The 14,967-nt window shown below is 40.0% G+C and overlaps 1 protein-coding gene across 4 annotated transcripts; it reads left to right on the top strand.

The window, feature by feature from the left end:
• The first annotated feature begins 117 nt into the window (after positions 1-117).
• fam135a (family with sequence similarity 135 member A) lies at positions 118-14,828 on the top strand. Of its 4 annotated transcripts, none has more exons than XM_010794676.1 (21): positions 118-381; positions 2,390-2,519; positions 3,527-3,606; positions 4,408-4,547; positions 5,169-5,239; positions 5,346-5,519; positions 5,826-5,952; positions 6,979-7,132; positions 7,695-7,772; positions 8,142-8,191; positions 9,247-9,405; positions 9,557-9,630; positions 9,779-9,933; positions 10,038-11,886; positions 11,995-12,155; positions 12,253-12,344; positions 12,446-12,543; positions 12,869-13,020; positions 13,100-13,210; positions 13,305-13,418; positions 13,529-14,828. In XM_010794676.1, exons 2-21 carry the CDS (start codon positions 2,443-2,445, stop codon positions 13,732-13,734), a joined length of 4,122 nt encoding a protein of 1,373 aa, XP_010792978.1. In that variant the 5' UTR covers positions 118-381; positions 2,390-2,442; the 3' UTR covers positions 13,735-14,828. The 4 variants fall into 4 exon arrangements, with proteins under 4 accessions (XP_010792978.1, XP_010792979.1, XP_010792980.1 ...); XM_010794677.1 differs by having other exon boundaries at positions 9,250-9,405; positions 13,529-14,827; XM_010794678.1 differs by lacking the exon at positions 7,695-7,772.
• Positions 14,829-14,967: the final 139 nt, after the last annotated feature.

The raw sequence follows: 14,967 nt of genomic DNA, 5'->3' as shown, positions 1-14,967 counted from the left end.
ATTAAACCATGTATCGATGTTCCATTTACATGTATCAATATTGCATGTGCGTCAACTGCGCATGTAGAGTGTGCAGTAACGCGCAGTTGAATGTTCGTAAACGCGCAGGTGGAGCTAGTACGCTTGCTGTCAGCTCTTCAGATTGAGCACAGTTACTTAGCTCTAGGGCTAACAGACAGCACTGCTCACAGAAATACATGGCCACTCAACTTTTTATATTATTTTAAGGGCGTTCCTCTCGTCACGCTAGCAGCCTAGGAAGTGGAATAGTCAGCATACTGTGGTTTTTTCTGTCAGCAACTCACCGTGAAAGGACGAAGAGAGGACTGAAACTGGAGCTAACGTTGGTTAGCTAGCTAATGTTAGCCTGCCAACGCAATGGTAAGTAGCGTTAGCTTGCCTCTGCGGCTAATGTTAGACCCAGGGACAACTGCTAGAGGGGTGGCTAACGTGACGCTAACTGTTACCGTTAGCTAAATGGCTATCAAGTGATGATTGTTCTCGTTGGTCTGTTAAAGTGTATTTTTTCGGATCGTCTGTGACCTTTTGTTGGGCCATTGGCATAATGCTCTTTTGGTAGCTTACCACCTGTAACCCAAAAGATACCCTTGCCGAGATGTTGCCCACTAGCCAGGGACCTTTACCACCCCAGCACCAAAACCATGTCGCTCAGTCATAAGTATAACAGCTGTTTTTGAACTGGTCTGTATCCGTTTCGGGGTTTAGCTGCTGGGGTAAAGGTTCCCCTTTTTAAAGAAGAACATTATCTGTCGATTTATGTTAAGGCCAGGTCAATAACATTGCAATAAGACTGACGATGGATGTTTTAGTGTACTTTATCCTATGTTGGATGTCGACTTGAAATATGTTAAGTGACGGTTACACTTCCTTATTACTAATAGCCTTATTTCTGGGGAATGTCGCATTTTTTTTTTTTGGTTATGGCGTTTTGCATATTAAATACTTTTTTGTATTAAATCTAAGTTTATGAACAAACGTTTCAGCCGAACACCCCATTGTCTGTTGGTTTATAGTCTGCCTTTTTCCACCTTTTTTAATAGTCCATTATTATTAGGCTTAACATGAGTGTAGAGTTACATCTTCACAGTGTGTTCTAAGACTAAACCTGATAAACCAGTTTCTCTGACCAACACTAAACTACATATCGAACATTCACTGGATCAACAATCTTTAATGTTGACCTTAATGTTAATGTGCTCCTTTTTATATTATAAACATAAACATATGTCTACATTAGACAACTTGTGGAAAATGTTAATGAATGCCCTTTTCTCTAGCACTAACCATGCTATTATTGTACACATTGCAGTTAAAGAAGACTAAAGAAAAGCAGCTTTTAGTGTTTTGCTATTATGAATAATATATCTTAGTAAACATTGTGAATGGCTGCTTGATTATTTATTACTGAGCAACCTTATTGCCATTAGTTTAAAGTCTGTAGAATATGATGTTCAAGGCAAGGACTACTCTGAAGCATTACTTTAAAATGGTAATTTCAAACATATTTTGCCTTTTAAAGATATTATCCTTAATGTCGTTGGAATATTGTATTTGAAGAATTGCAATTAAGATAGTTTTGGTTATCTGCTTAGACCTATTACTGAGTTGCTAAATTGTCTGTCAAACAAATAATTTGTTTCAATTTCTATAAAAAATGTAAAGGGGCTATCTCAAGGTCTTAGTATAGATTAGTAATGGTTAAAACATAAATGCTTCAGAGACATTTACAATTCACACGTAGACACATTTAGCAGTAGGAGGACACACATACTAGTGTCCTCATATGTCCTCTGTGTTCACTCTAATTTAGTGTTAAACAAACCGACAGCTTTTACAGATCACTTCTTCCAGGAAGGGATGCACATTTAGATATTAAAATGACCTGGCACTCTTTGTTCTGCTTAAAGACTCTGTGTCAACCATTCATGCTGGCGGCCTGTGTCTCATATTGGTTTTCACTGGCATGAAGACAATGACCTGCTATCTCCCAGTGGATGATTTATTCATTTCATACATTACTTATTTAGGGACCATCTGTATGATTTGTTGTTGTTTTTCACAGTTTTATTAGACCCCAACTACAGCCACAAACACAACCTTTTTTCTTGAATACTTAAATAAGTCTTGAGCTAAAAATGTTTGTAATAAATAACAGGGTGCTATGTTTATTTATGATACTGTATTTAAGGACACGCAATGTTTTCCACTGTCATATTATATGTCATGTTATAATGGTCAGATCAACCTATGCCAAATGAAGACTTCATTTCATAATAAACTATTAAACCTTAACCATCACCAAAGTCTTACATAGTCTTTGACTTTGGGTATTCTTCTAATGATTTCTTTAAATATGTTGCATCCTTAGGCCTACCGGTGTATCCCAGATGATGTTAGGCCCCTCTGCCTGTAAAGACCAAGATGACTGAAGTCCAGGCCACAGTGGAGTTCTCTGTGGAGCTCCACAAGTTCTACAACGTGGACCTGTTCCAAAGAGGGTGAGAAGTGTCTCTACCTGCCTTATATTCGGCTCCTTCTTGCCGATGTGTTTCCAGCAGGTGGCTATTCAGTTATGCTTTAGCAAAGGAATGTTTTTTCCAATCATATGTTACTAACAAGTTTACCTCACTTATTAAAAACTCAGATGTGATGGAACCCTTTGCTTTGAATGGACTTCAAAAAGTATGGTTTGGTTCTGTGATTGTTCTAGCCAATTGGGGACTGTTTACCATCTTGTTTAGACTTTGAGCTGGAGGAGAAAATACTTTCTAAGTCCTGAATAGAATATGCTAAACTGTGTTTGTTGGCCTTCTTCTCAGTGAAGACGAGGGTTGGTTCTTTATACATCCTAGTAAAGATCCAAGGTGAAGATCCAAGGGTAGAGGTTTTCATTGCAGTGTTTTTCAAATGTGTCAAAGCTGCACTAAAGTGTTCCGCAGGTTTTGAAGGAGCTTCTCTTTTCTGACTCACTACATTTGAATTTGTATCTTTATCACCGTTGTGCTGCAGGGTTAATAAAATGATTGAACTATCTCTGCTTGGATCAAACATGAAACTGTTTGTTAGTAAGCCTAATTTAGCATAATGTTTATAGTATTTTGTCAAATAAAATAATAATAATAAAGAAAATAAAACAAATGGTGTTAATATTGAAACAACGACAAAAGCAGAATTGCAAGGTTTTATTTTGAACTAAATAGGAATAATGGGTCATTGTTTAAACCTCACAGCTCTAACTGTCGTAGTCTTTAATGCTGGTTTTACTATTTTCTACGGCAGTGTGATGATACCCCACTTTTCTACGATAAAACTCCCGCTCTATGCTCCTGACTCAGCAGTGTTTTAAGAGCTCAGGTTTACTACATGAGTGACTGCAAAAGAAAGCGCTCATTAATAATCCATGAGCGGTATAGTCTCATTTTACAAGTAGAGGCACTTGTGGCTAACCTTTGCGGTGTGTTGCCCTGTGGCACCAAGCTAATACAACATTTGTCTGCATTTTCAGGTTCTACCAGATCCGTGCCGGTCTGAAGGTGCCACCCAGGGTTCCACACAAAATTGAGACCAGTCTGCTTCACCCAGGAGGTAATGCTGTTTGAAAGATTAGCATAATATAATATTTTCTTTTAGATACCCCAATGCATCAATTGGTTAGCCATAAGCCTGCACACTTTCCCCTCAAATCTCCAATATAACTATTCTGTTATGTTTTGCTAACTTGCAGTATGCATAAAGTAATGCACTGCCTCTTTTCTTTCTAATATTTTCAGCTTATTTTAATCTCAGTTCTCATATTTAAGCGCTGTTTCATGGAAAATAGTTGTTATTATTTCAGATTTGGTTCACTTGTTTAGTTAGCAGGACGTGGTGGAGCACTGGCTTATCCGACAGGCCACTCCTTGTTCTTGTCCGTGCTGTATTTCTCTAAGGCTTAGTGCATACGCCTCACCCCCCTTGGTGAGAGACCTGCACTGCTCATTTTTGCACAAAGCACTGAATTCTTTGTTTCATAAATAAACAGGATTATGGGATGGAATTTTAATTCTTAAATGTTTCCCATTTGTATTACTTTGAAAACCTTGCTCAAGATATTGGACTGTGAAACAGAACTGAACTAAACGTTCATCTTCAATGCAGGCTTAATAAGATATACCTTGATCATTTCTGGCCCTATACAAATATCAATACCTTTTTTAGATCTACAAAATCCATCTGGATTTGTGTAAGAACTCCTGACCCATTAAATATTCTGTGCCTTGTCACAGCACCAGATGATGTGTTTCTAAAGTGTATACAGAACCTTTTTAAAGCAGAGGTAAACTATTTCCATTTAACTCTTATTTTCATAAATGCACATCCACAGCTAATACTAATGTCTTTGTCTAGGCTCTGATTTGGCATTTCCTGCTTCAGTCCAAGAAGATGTCATCTACAGCAAAACCTTCCAAATCCTTTACAAGAATGAAGAGGTTGTGGTCAACGATGTCCTCATCTTCAAAGTGATGATGCTGCTTGATGAGAAGAAGGCAAGTTCAAGAGAGAGATGCTTTTCTTAGGATATTTGTATATTTGCCCCTTGCCCAAATCCTAAATGAATGTGTCTGCATCGTACATTTTTCTTTATGATGCACTTTTAAAAAAAGAAGTACATGAAAAGCCAATCCAATATATGTGGGTTAATTTGACAGCTTTCCTATTGTGTCCTCCTTGTGTAAAATGAAATGAGCTGGTGCGGAACTTTTTGTGGCAAGAAAATTGGGCCAATCTTTTTTTAACTCCCATTGAATACAGTTGCTGTCCCCAACCAAAGACATAAGAAGCAGGATGCACCTGCAGAATGTCACTGAAATGCAGAGAGAGGGACTTTTTTTTTTATAATTCCTAAGCAGTTTAGCGTCAGGATGAAGCATTAAGCATTGTTTAAGGAATGCAGAAGTTCAACTAGTATTCCAAGGAACGTGGGAGTGTTTTAACTTGTGGTGTGGTGTGCGTTCAGCACAACAGAGTATAATAACCAAACACTTCTAAATGTAAAAGGATTATTAGAGCTGATGCCATAAATCAAAAAACCTTGAATGGAACCGATCTTGCAGATGAACTTCCTTCACACACTGGCTCTAAATGTGACTGTTTCTCAAAACTCTCAGGTGGGAGAGACCCTCAATGACATCGATTTCCAGCTCTCCTTGGATTTATATTTCACAGATGGTGATTACACGTAGGTGTTGCAACATTTGAACTCCATGTACTTTTAATATTTCCATCATTTTATACCAATGAGGCGCTAAAATTGTACTTTCTGTTTCCTTATTTCATTTCACCAGGCCAGATGATCCTAGCTCTCTACAGAATATCAGTGGCCGCACCCTTCGTTTGCACTTTAGCCTTCAGCGAGGCATCCACCAACATGTCAATGTCATGTTTGACTACTTCCACCTGTCTGTCGTGTCTGTCGCCATCCATGCCTCCCTAGTGGCACTACATCAGCCCCTTATCAGGTCAGCCTGCTACCTTACACATGAAAGACACCAACAGTTTTACATTCATGGAAGTGTTGAATCTCAAATAAATCTCTACATTACTTACTGTAGGAATATTGTTTGTGGTCAATTAAAACAAAAACCTATTGCGTACTTTACACAAAACATTTTTAAATTACAGTAAAAGTTATCAACTTATCTTTGAATGTAACTTGACATTCATGTACAGCAGGGATTTAGAGGTAGGAGAAACCTGATAGGAAGTGTCCCATTACATTCTTAGACAGATAAGCTAAGTTGGATTTCCTTTGTGTGTTTATCTAGTTTGCCTCGTCCAGTGAAAACCACATGGCTGAACCGCAACGCTCCCCCACAGAGCAAAGACTCAGTCATCCAGCCTCTAGAGAACGTGGTGTTCGGCAGCAGTTACGTCAAGCAAGTATCAGCAGATGTAAGTGGACCTCATTTATAGCCATTACTATGTATATGAAAATAATATATGCAACTAAACCTCTGAGCTGTCATGGAAGTGTAACAAATGCCTCCTTATCTTTTTTGCTTTGCTGTATCACAAAGGGCTAAATTAAGCACTTTATAAAAAGTAAATGGTTGTCATAAACCTAATAATACTCCATATATGCTGTAGATATTGGATTGTTTTCCTTTTATGAGGGAGGAATGAAGCTGAAAGGATAAAAATAAGCAGGTTTTAGCTTCCTGCCAGTAAGACAGGCTTTGATGATACACAGACATTGCTGTGGACTCTGATTTGACAGGTTTTTGGCCTCAGGTAGTACACTGTGTTACACTCAGTGCATTTGAAGTACAGGGAGATGTGTCAGGCTGTTGACAGATAGGGCAAAGTGAACTCTCAGACCACTGTCACATTTGGCGAGTAATTGGCCTCTCCTGACAGAGAAAAGGTGGACGGCTAAAGCTGCCTCTGAGATGTGAGTGTAGCGGAGTCATTCAGACAGAAAGGGGGATATGCCCCCGGTGCAACCATAATAGCAAGCTTGGGAACAACAACAGCACATAGACAGAAATACATTCCACTACAGTTATCTGTGCTACAAAGCATGGCCACAAAGACAAAATAAATGTCTAGAAGTAACAAGCAGACCAATCAGTTGTGATCCATGGGGCTACTGTGATTGATGCGATACATCTTTGAACCATTTCCTCTATTGAATGATTCTATGGTTATGCTACTATAGTCCAGTGTAGAATTCATCAAGAATCATGTTTCCAGCATTATAATGTATTTATCTGATGTCAATACATGACAATCATTTAAAATATAATTTCAAATGATCTACAGTTTACCAGATTGTGTTGCCATGTCTGAGTTTGTCTTCTCTCCTGGCAGTGGCTACAAACCAAACGTTCACTACAATTGCTGCACATTTTCAGCTAAATATTGTTTACAGAATTGTATAACCTGTACCTTATTCTCTGTTTTCCCATGATCCCATAGGGCAGGACGTTCCTGGTGTCCGACAACTGTCTGCAGCATGCCTTCAGTCTGCACCACGACCTCTGCTCCAATCTCCTGCTCGCCTACCAGGGCCTCTTTGATTACTTCACCTCTATCACCAAGGACCTGCCCTCCTCCCATCGTATGGAACTAGGTAAACAAACACTGTGGCTTCACATCAACACATATCAGAGTGTGGGGTTACGAGACGTTGTAAATGGTAGAATCCTAAATGCCAAACTCATTCAAATATGTCCCTGCACACTCTTTATTATCATTCTTATCATTTGTACTCAAAGAACCGAGCATAAGCTAGTAATGTACAGTGTAATACTCTCTGATTATTGTTTTTGTTTCTGTGGATGAATTGTCATTGTTTTGTCTTTCCAGCGTCAGTGTGTGTTATATATTCCAAGTGTGTTCAGTTCTCATATCATTTCACCTGATCCCTACACATTGGCATATTCTAAACAGACTACCCGACCTTTAACCTGCCAGATTTGCTTATGAATATTCATTATATTTACTAAATCATACTTGCACTCATTAATACAAAAGAAAAGTCTGTTAACCAGTAAACTGAAGCTCATAAAAGCAAATCTTTTTTGTAACAATCGATCACTAACCCTAACCCACACAAGAGGACGGATATTAACCCATCTGAGACAACCAACTAATAAAGAGGTTTAATATGCCTATATGTGCAATCTTACTAGCCAAGCCCAGCATGCAAGTCCTATATGAGCGAGTTCTCAGAAGACCCTATCCCCGAAGTCAAAGGCACGTCTACATAGGTATGTCCCTTACAGTACCTCAAGTCAGCCTTTCTCTTTTTTTCCTTCAATTTCCTTCTTGTACAAAACACCATGTTCTCCCTGTGTCACACATTCCAGAGCAGTATTCCTAAAATGCTGTTATGCCATCTTTATCTTACAGTATATATTGATCTGTCTTTCCATCTTTTTAAATAGCCCTTGGTCAAAGTGTCTCCTAACACAGGGGCTCTGTAGAAGTTGTATACAAAGTATTTCAAACACCAGTGCTGTCTAACACCACTTCTTTTTTCTGCCTGTTTACCAGGCTCTTTTAACAACAATCTGTATCACTAAATAGATGGATTAAAAAGTCAATATCAGTAACGCAGTTCTTCTGCCTCCTCACAGAACAACTCGATCTAGAGGCCCGTCTAGCTGAGTTATGTGAACAAGTCAAGGTAAGACCTGTCTCTGATTATTATTATTCAGTATGCACTGATGCAAAACCTTTATAGGAAGCAAAAAGCCTGCTTTATTTGATTAAGGCAGAAGGAGGTAAATATGGAACAGGGCCATTCAGAAGTCGTTGCAAAAGTGAAACATATATGATTGAATCAATGTTTCTCAATAACAGGAGGAAATGAGTAAGATTTCCAGATTCTTTGGAAGTAGGCAGTCATGTTTTTATATACAGTTTGATTCAAGCAGTAATACTAGCCTGGTTGCCTGGTTGCAAAAGTTGTCTGGAAATTCTGGAGAAGTGATGCCATGAAATCGCCTGGGGTGCTAGAGAGTTTGTGAGCAGATTGACAAGCACAAGCAAATGTTTCTTAATCATTTGTAGAATTCAAAGCCTCTTCAACATTTCATAATTGAGTAGGTGAGATAACCACTTCTCAGTGGTTGATAAGTTGGCTCACTGAATTTTATGAGTGGTATAAAATGTGTTGCTGCAGCGCAGTGGAATGCTAGGAATTTCTGTAGATGATGGTACATTACGCAGGTCAAGTGACTCTTGTACTTTTCAGTGTAGAGCACTTTTCCAAATGTTCATAGGTTAGCAAAACACAGGAATGGAAAAAAGACAAGCTTGTACATTTTTAAGGCTATAATGCAGCTTATAAAAGAAGGATTTTATGATATGTATAGATAATTACTTAGTTTGAACCAAATGTAATTGGATAAACTATATTGGCCTGTACAAACTTTGTGGGAATAAGGGATAACTGTACTTGACTTTACTCTTTGAAGGTTTAGGTGCAAAGCTATTATTTTTGTTTGTCTAATTCACGTAACAATTAACTTTAGGAGGGACATTTTATATGCTTTAAAAATAACTGTCTGTGACAAACAAATCAGTTGAGAATCAAGAAATGTCCGGATCTACTTCACTGTATTTTACCCTATGTAACGTCCTCATGCATGGAACTTTAGGCCTTGTTCTCAGTGCTGGTTTTAGGGAGAATGCTCACTTCAGCCCTCTGGTGGGTGACGGGTGTCTTTGTACTCTCAGCAGAAAGCCGAGTCCCCTGACGAGCTGGCAGAGCTGGTGAATATGAACCTGGCTCAGCTCTGCTCTCTGCTCATGGCACTATGGGGACAATTCCTAGAGGTGGTGTCCCTGCAGGAGCACGTTGCTGCCCTACTAGCTATGGAGCACCATACACTAAGAGTGAGTCTCAACTTCTAACATCATCTACTCTACATAACTTGACTTGTCACCTTTGAGTTAAAATGACCTTTTTTTGGTATGATCAATTATCCAAAACTATTACTCAAACCTGTGGAAATTGAAAGTATTCTCTATAATGTGTTTTTTACAGGTAAGGCGGTTTGCTGAGGCTTTCTTTTGTCTTGAACATCCAAGACAATCTGCACTAGCATATCAGGAACTACAGTAAGTTGCAGGGGCTTGTTCGTCTTGGTTGTGAAATGTCGTGTTGCAGTTTTCAAGCCTGTGCCAGCAGCTACTCGTCTGAAATACTATAGTCAAGTGTGGACATACCTGATTCCAATTGAATTAGCTTTCTCCCCTGCTACATCAGCGCTCACAGTCACCAGCAGATGACTAACGCTATCAAAAGCTCCAGCTACTTCCTGTCTCTTCCTCCGCTTCCAGTGGAATGTGCAGACCTTGATGGCGATGTAAGCTCTCTGCCGATCATCTTTGAGGATAGATACCTTGATTCTATCACTGAAGGTTAGTAATACAGTATTGACATAAAACTAGATGTACTGTGATTTGGCAATGACAAATGGCATTTTTTGTACCTATTTTATGTTTAACCTGGTTTGATTCTACAGATCGCGATGGACCCTGGCTTGGCATGCACAACTCGAGGACTGGCTCAATGTCCAGCAAAACGGACAAGCCTAACTCCAAGGAGTGTAGCGCAGCAGCCAGCCCATTACCTGAGGCTCAGTGTGCCACTATGGACAACACCTGGCCAGATAGCTTTGAGCCACCGCCAAAGTCCAAAGGCAAGTCAGTGAAACTGAAGAAAAGTTCAAAGACTGAGAACTCTAAGAAGCTGATTAGACAGGGCTCCAAAGACACTGTAGTGCTGGTGGGCTATAAGAACCTCAAAGCTCCTTTTAGTGACACAAAGCACAAAGAAGGGGAAGCTCCCCTAAACCAAGAAGAGGAACCAGATACCTTGCAGAGAGACACAAGTAGTTATTTAAGGACTACTGCAAGTTCAGTCTTTGACTCTGGTGCTTCATCAGCTCACAGTGCTGATGATTGTGTTACAGATGACAATACAACAACTACTGCTGCTTGTCAGAAAGGCTTTTTCAAAAAGCCTACACACGTGGATGCACAGAACAATCCTCAGGCAGGTACTGGGGCTAGTGCTACATGCAACCAACCACTTTACAAAGATGAACAAGTTGACCACGTCGAACAAAAGCAACCTGAGTGGCCTGCTGGGCCTAAGCAAATTGAGGTGAAACCAAGTAACAATGACCCATACCGAGGAGACAAAGTAACAGTTCTTTTTCCATGTCGGACTGAGGGGACTCTAAGCACCCAGACAGACCTCTGTGACTCAAAACCGTCTGTGGTGGACTCTGTGTTTGAAAGGCCGGCTAAAGAGGCAGCGCAGCAAAGCCAGTCGAGTCTGGTGTCAGTACAGGGGAAGAGTGATTGCATCAGGCTGCCAGATGTAGGAGGCCCGAATGCCTCTTCTCGCTTCTCAGATTCAGGCATTGAAAGTGAGCCCAGCTCCTTTGACACTCAGTTTGTTCCAGGACATCAGACATGTGTCACTGAATCAGGTGTGGCTGCCCCTCAGCCTGAGAGAACCCTCCTAAGCCCCGCCCCACGACCTGTTCAGCAATACCAGCAAAAGCCCAGTGTGGCAGCAGAAAATACCAGTGGTATCAGTGGAGTCCAGTCCTCTCTCACTTCCATCAACTCCTTGCCCTCAGATGATGAGGGCGAGGTTTCCTCTAGGGGCTCCAGCGGAGCAGCAGTCAGAAGCAGTAAGTCCAGTGTTTTGGTGCAGGAGCAGAGTGTAGTCTTCTCTGGGGATGACGGTAACAGACCTGCCATTGACGTGGCCTGCACCCCTAACATGGCTGCAGGTGATTCCAAACTTATAAAACCTGCCTTTGAGGGAGCAGCTGGTTCTGGGGCTCAGAAGGAGTCTGGTAGTGAGCCCCAAACAACCTGCCCATCCAGTAACTCTGCCACCAGCAGCACTGACATAGTGAAGCGTGGGATGGTGGAGAACTACTTTGGCTCACGCTCTAGCACAGATGTGTCTGAGATCAGCCCTTTAGAAACATCTGCCATCACACTGGGAATCCATGCAGGTCCAACGGTCCCGGATGACGAGGACGAACCAGAGCAAGACATGATTGAGAACGGTTACTACGAGGAAGGCGATGGCTATGCTTTTGTCAATGGTGTTGTGGATGAGGAGCAAAGTGCGGTCGGGGACGCAGCGGCTTCAGAAACGAGTCTTCTGTTTGAACAGCTTGGCATCGGCTACCCCCATGAAACAAAAGATTTATCAAAAGCTCCCATCTGCTCCAACCTAGCCTCCAGCAGTGTTGGCTACAGCTTGGCAAGACCTCCATGTCCCTCCACGTCCTCTTCCTCCAGCCTGCACTGGTATGAATGTGCACCCACACCACAGATGAAATCGTGAGTATCCCTTTTTTATCATATAATTTAATCGTGTACTTTATACTGATATTTTTTCCTATCTTGCTCATTATAGATAAATATTTATCGACTTTTTATTTTATGCAGGTTCATTAAGGCCAAGGAAGAAATGAAACAGCTGAGGCTGCCTGGCTTCTTGTACAGTGAAATACCTGAGCTGGCATCCAATGTGCCCTACTTTAGCTTGGAGGAAGATGAAAGCTGTGATGAAGGCATTCATCTTATAGTTTGTGTCCATGGCCTCGACGGTAGGAATCATTATTATTATTATTACTAAAAGTCCAGTAGGGTCTTGTTGTTTGTAAAACAACATTGGTGTATTTGTGCTCCCTTGTCTTGCTGCAGGTAACAGTGCAGACCTCAGACTGGTGAAAACGTACCTGGAGCTTGGACTGCCTGGTGCTCGTATCGACTTCCTGATGTCAGAGAGGAACCAGGTGAGTGGCAGAGCATGCAGACGCTGTCATTCATGTTAAAGAACCAAATACAACCCAAAACATTGTCTTTTATTTTAATTGAATTCTCTTTACTTCCACAGAATGACACTTTTGCTGATTTTGATTCAATGACGGACCGATTGCTGGATGAAATAGTCCAGTACATTCAGATATACAACCTCACAGTGTCAAAGATAAGGTAAAATATTCTGTCCTACCCAAATGTAATGCATATTTATCTTTAAAAATATATATAATACTTAGTATACGTTTTTCATTAAGTAGCCGCATGATGCAGTAGCAGTCAGCTTTCTACTTGAGTGAAGTGTTCTCAACAACATAGGTACTAAATCTTTGAAAGAAAATGTGCTCGTTACCTTAGAAACCAGTTTAATCTTTCAAAGCCAACTTTACTTAGATTGTGTCATCCTGTTTTTATAGAATGTAATCTCTGAAAGGGTGACACATATGTATATAATTGTTGTTTGGTTTCATTATGGTCATTCCTTATTCTTCACTTGCAGCTTTGTGGGTCATTCCTTGGGGACCCTCATTGTTCGCTCAGTGCTGACCAGGCCTCGGTTTAAATGTTACCTGAGCAGGCTGCACACCTTCCTCTCCCTCTCTGGACCTCACCTGGGCACACTGTACAACAGCTCTGCTCTGGTCAACACAGGTAGGGAGATACAACGTATAGTTGAAGATGGCACATCTTATTAGTATCAGATATTTCACTCACATCTGTTTGTTCCTAGGCCTTTGGTTCATGCAGAAGTGGAAAAAGTCAGGGTCACTCTTGCAGCTAACGTGCCGTGATAACTCTGACCCTCGCCAAACTTTCCTCTACAAGCTCAGCAAGAAATCTGGTTAGCTTTTCTTTTTTCTTTTTTTTCGACAGACATTTATAAAATGAGCAATGAAACATAGAGATAATTATTTTCTATCTATCTGCTTTTGAAGGTTTGCAGTTTTTCAAAAATGTGGTGCTTGTGGGATCACTGCAGGATCGCTACGTCCCCTATCATTCTGCCCGAATAGAAATGTGCAAAACTGCAGTAAAGGACAAACAAACCGGTAAGATGGGAGCGACTGCATGAATCCAAAAACTAAAATTGTAGAATGTCAATGCACAAGATCCAACAAGTGTTGCCCTTTTCAGCTTGTTTCACTCTTGTCCATTCCAGGTCCTGTGTATGCGGAGATGATTGAGAACCTGCTGCTGCCAGTACTCCAGAACAAAGACTGTAATCTAGTACGATTTGATGTCATTCATGCCCTGCCCAACACAGCCAATTCCCTGATCGGCCGGGCCGCCCACATTGCCGTCCTTGATTCTGAGATCTTCTTGGAGAAGTTCTTCCTTGTTGCAGGCCTCAAGTTCTTTCAGTAGAACGGTGCCTGAATCAAATATATTGGTGAAAGACAGGAATGAGCTAATACCTCACTGCATCCAAAACCTTTTTTTTTATGATTATCATATCTGGATTATTTCTCGGTTTCTAAATACATATAATCACTTTTAAGTACATATGAGCAAAATCACAATTGATTTCATTTCATGTTGTTTATATCGGAATAATGGTGGATATGGACATTTTTATTTTTCTACTGCCATCTTTTAAACATTGTTATGTTTTTAGTGTTTGGGAAATGATTTCCCTCCCCCCATTATATGCTATATTTTCAGTGTTATTTATGTGTTATTTTCATGCGTTTTAATTATTTTTTCTCCAAGTAATTCGATTAATATTAGATGCTGAACTGGAAATGTAGCTGCTACAAAAATTAAATGGCTGTTTTTGGTGAGCTGGCCCAAGTCACGTCTGCATATACTGTCATCACTATTGCAAATGTTTTCCACCAATTTTAAGAGACACTGCAATGATTTGCACCACAACTACATTTTACAAGCTTTTGTACTAAAAAGGGTCATTTGTACAAGTTACTTTTTTTATAAACAATTTTCCATCACTTTGAATGGCAATGATTGCATTAGAAATAGGATTGTTGCTCAGATTTCACATCCTTCGCTTTGGTCTTAATACTTCATGCTGTCCTTTGCCATTGCAGCATTCTGCACAACATTAACCCAAACTGGTGTTGGGAGAATGAAGCGTTGTCTACAACATAACATTTTATTACAGGGGTTTTAAGCAATGGTCATGATTCAGCAAAAGCACATGTTAGTAATATGTACTTGTTTTAATGAAAGTATTTGCTTGGTATCATTTGTTGATTATGTGTTTAAACTGGAAAGTATTGCTTGGAATAAAAAATGTTTCTTGGAAAATTGTTTATATATCATACATCATTAAATATGCATATTATCAATTTGATTATATGACTGTTCTTTCTTTCCTATTTGTTACTCATGTTCACAGAGGTTTCCAATCACTTGTTAATACAATCTCATTTGACTTTCAAAGTATTCATGCAGTTTTAAAAAATAAAATGTAATGTTTGAGCTTTTAAGATTGAATTAAGTCTGTTTTTGATTGCAAATGTAGCAGTGATGGTGTATTCAGTTCTGTGTCTTCAGAGTGTGTGTGGTGGTGTGGTGCCATTTCTTCCAATTACTTTTTTTTATGTCCCTTTAGTCAGATTTTTTTTTTTTAAATTGATC

Source organism: Notothenia coriiceps, unplaced genomic scaffold, assembly GCF_000735185.1.
Source record: "Notothenia coriiceps isolate Sejong01 unplaced genomic scaffold, NC01 NC01_scaffold00037246, whole genome shotgun sequence".
Lineage (NCBI taxonomy): Eukaryota > Metazoa > Chordata > Actinopteri > Perciformes > Nototheniidae > Notothenia > Notothenia coriiceps.
This window is presented reverse-complemented; position numbering and strand designations above follow the sequence as displayed.

Excerpts from the sequence above, each read along its gene's own strand:
- fam135a (XM_010794676.1), top strand. The coding sequence starts at position 2,443 with ATGACTGAAGTCCAGGCCACAGTGGAGTTCTCTGTGGAGCTCCACAAG. Across the intron at positions 9,934-10,037 it reads CCTTGATTCTATCACTGAAG|ATCGCGATGGACCCTGGCTT; the intron begins GTTAGTAATACA and ends TTGATTCTACAG. Across the intron at positions 12,156-12,252 it reads TTGTGTCCATGGCCTCGACG|GTAACAGTGCAGACCTCAGA; the intron begins GTAGGAATCATT and ends GTCTTGCTGCAG.